This window comes from Onthophagus taurus, chromosome 2, assembly GCF_036711975.1.
Source record: "Onthophagus taurus isolate NC chromosome 2, IU_Otau_3.0, whole genome shotgun sequence".
Classification (NCBI taxonomy): Eukaryota; Metazoa; Arthropoda; class Insecta; order Coleoptera; family Scarabaeidae; genus Onthophagus; species Onthophagus taurus.
In genome coordinates this window covers 17,060,892-17,062,769 of record NC_091967.1, presented here as the reverse complement: position 1 = coordinate 17,062,769, position 1,878 = coordinate 17,060,892, and the positions used below count along the sequence as shown (strand labels likewise).

Below are 1,878 nucleotides of genomic sequence, written 5' to 3'. Positions count from 1 at the left end.
GAACAAATTTTTTTATTGATTTAAAGTACATAAATTAAGTCGCCAACAAACTTATCTATAAATTACATATTAAATTGCATATGAAAAACAAAGAAATAACTGCACAGAGAGAAATATATTCTTAAACGAAAATTATTATTCTTGACTCAAGCTTATCATATTCTTATATATCCACAAGAAGATCATTTTGTTGAGTGAAGAAAAAAAAAAAACGAATTCTTCGTCGAAGTATATCAATTATCTTGAAACAAGAGTATCTAGTGTTGTAAAAGCTTTGGTGAGGTCGCAACAGGTCATTTCCACGCTTTCTCCATTGTCATGAGCTTTCGTGACATCGCGTATCATTCGGATAACAGCTGTGATCGTCGATCTTCCGGTCCTGTAACCATGTTGGCTATCGTCAAATATGTTATTAGTCCTTCGAAGATTTTTGAAAACACTGCAAGGAGGGCAATCGGTCTGTAATATGAGCAATCTCCTTTTTTGTAGATTGGTAAGATCCTGGCATGTTTCATTCTTTCGGGAAAAACTCCGTCTTCAATACATTTGTTTAAAGCCATACAAAGCGGTTCAGAGATTTCTTTCGCAACCTTCTTTACAATATCTGTTGAATGTCCATAAACATCTTCGCCCTTTTTGGTTTTTAAATGATTAATTATATTTATTATCTCGTCTTTGGTACAAGGGTTAAAGTAAAGACTTTTAGAAAAAATTCTTGCTGTATTCTTTACATAAACGTTGGAAATCGTCGTTGCCGGATTTAAGTCCTTTACCAGTTTTTCAACTTCTTTAGCGTAGTAGTTACTAAAGTTTTGCGCAGTTAAATTCGTTCCTACTTCTTTTTGTGCATGATGATAGGATCGTTCCTCATTAATAACCCCCCACATCTTTTTTTGTTTATTATCGGCCGTTAAAATGTTTCTCACGTAACGTTTTTTCTTTTCGATCTCTAAGAGTTCAAAGTACTTTTGTTTACATTGAGCATATTTGTCATAGGATTCTCTGGACCTAGTTATAGAGGCCAGCCAACCCAAAAGATCTAGTGTGTCCCTTTGATTTCTAGTCTCCTTAAACATACAAATTGTTTCAAATTTAGTATTCCGTTTCTTCTTATAGGCAAACGGGAAACAATCATCGAAGACTGCACAGAATATATTATGAAAAACATCATACTCACCTGCATTTTCGGATTTCTGGAGAGGCTGTCAATCCACCGTCGACAGAACGATTTTAAAAAAGTGAGTGTTCTTATCGTTATAAATTCTTTTTTTAATTTTTTGTTTTTTCCTTTTTTAGATCTTTGTTGGTTATCGTCACTATTTGTCCGTAGTGGTCACCGATGTGAAGCTGCAGCGTGGTGTTTCTTAGACAATTGTTACTTAGGTTGCAAAATATATTATCAATACAGCTACTAGTTTTTCCATTCACTCTAGAAGGTGAGTCAAACGTTTGTTACAGTCCAAATTCCCTCATCAATTCTAATAGGTCGGCTTTATTGACACTTTCATGCAAATCTCTAGTTGCAAGTCTTCTAGATCTCCTAGATGCTAATTGCGGATTGATATTAATGTAGTAGATATTTTGCCATTTAGTATAAATCTCAGTACTCTGCTATGTATAATCCATCCATTAATTCTATTGTTATCTAAATCTCTTAATCAGCAATTACCTAAATAAAGTGATCCTAGTAAAACTCCTTTCTTCATACCTGCTATTAATAACTTCTTTCTGGTTTTTATAAACGTGATTGCTGCACCAATGATCGATGGATGCTGCCGATAGCAATTGGAGTACTGTTATTTTGTAACATAAGTACCTCTGCCTTCTATTGTATCCAATGCAACAATTCTGTAAAATCATTACCAAGCGGAAATATCT

The 1,878-nt window shown here is 34.0% G+C and overlaps 1 protein-coding gene and 1 long non-coding RNA gene across 2 annotated transcripts; one reads left to right on the top strand and one right to left on the bottom strand.

The window, feature by feature from the left end:
* Positions 1-341: 341 nt before the first annotated feature.
* Positions 342-887, bottom strand: LOC111428788 (uncharacterized). The gene has a single exon (XM_023064479.2). It carries the CDS (start codon positions 885-887, stop codon positions 342-344), a length of 546 nt encoding a protein of 181 aa, XP_022920247.2.
* Positions 888-1,121: 234 nt separating this feature from the next.
* Positions 1,122-1,408, top strand: LOC139432788 (uncharacterized). The gene is made up of 2 exons (XR_011642460.1): positions 1,122-1,238; positions 1,297-1,408. It is a non-coding gene; the product is annotated as an uncharacterized lncRNA (long non-coding RNA).
* The last annotated feature ends 470 nt before the right edge of the window (positions 1,409-1,878 follow it).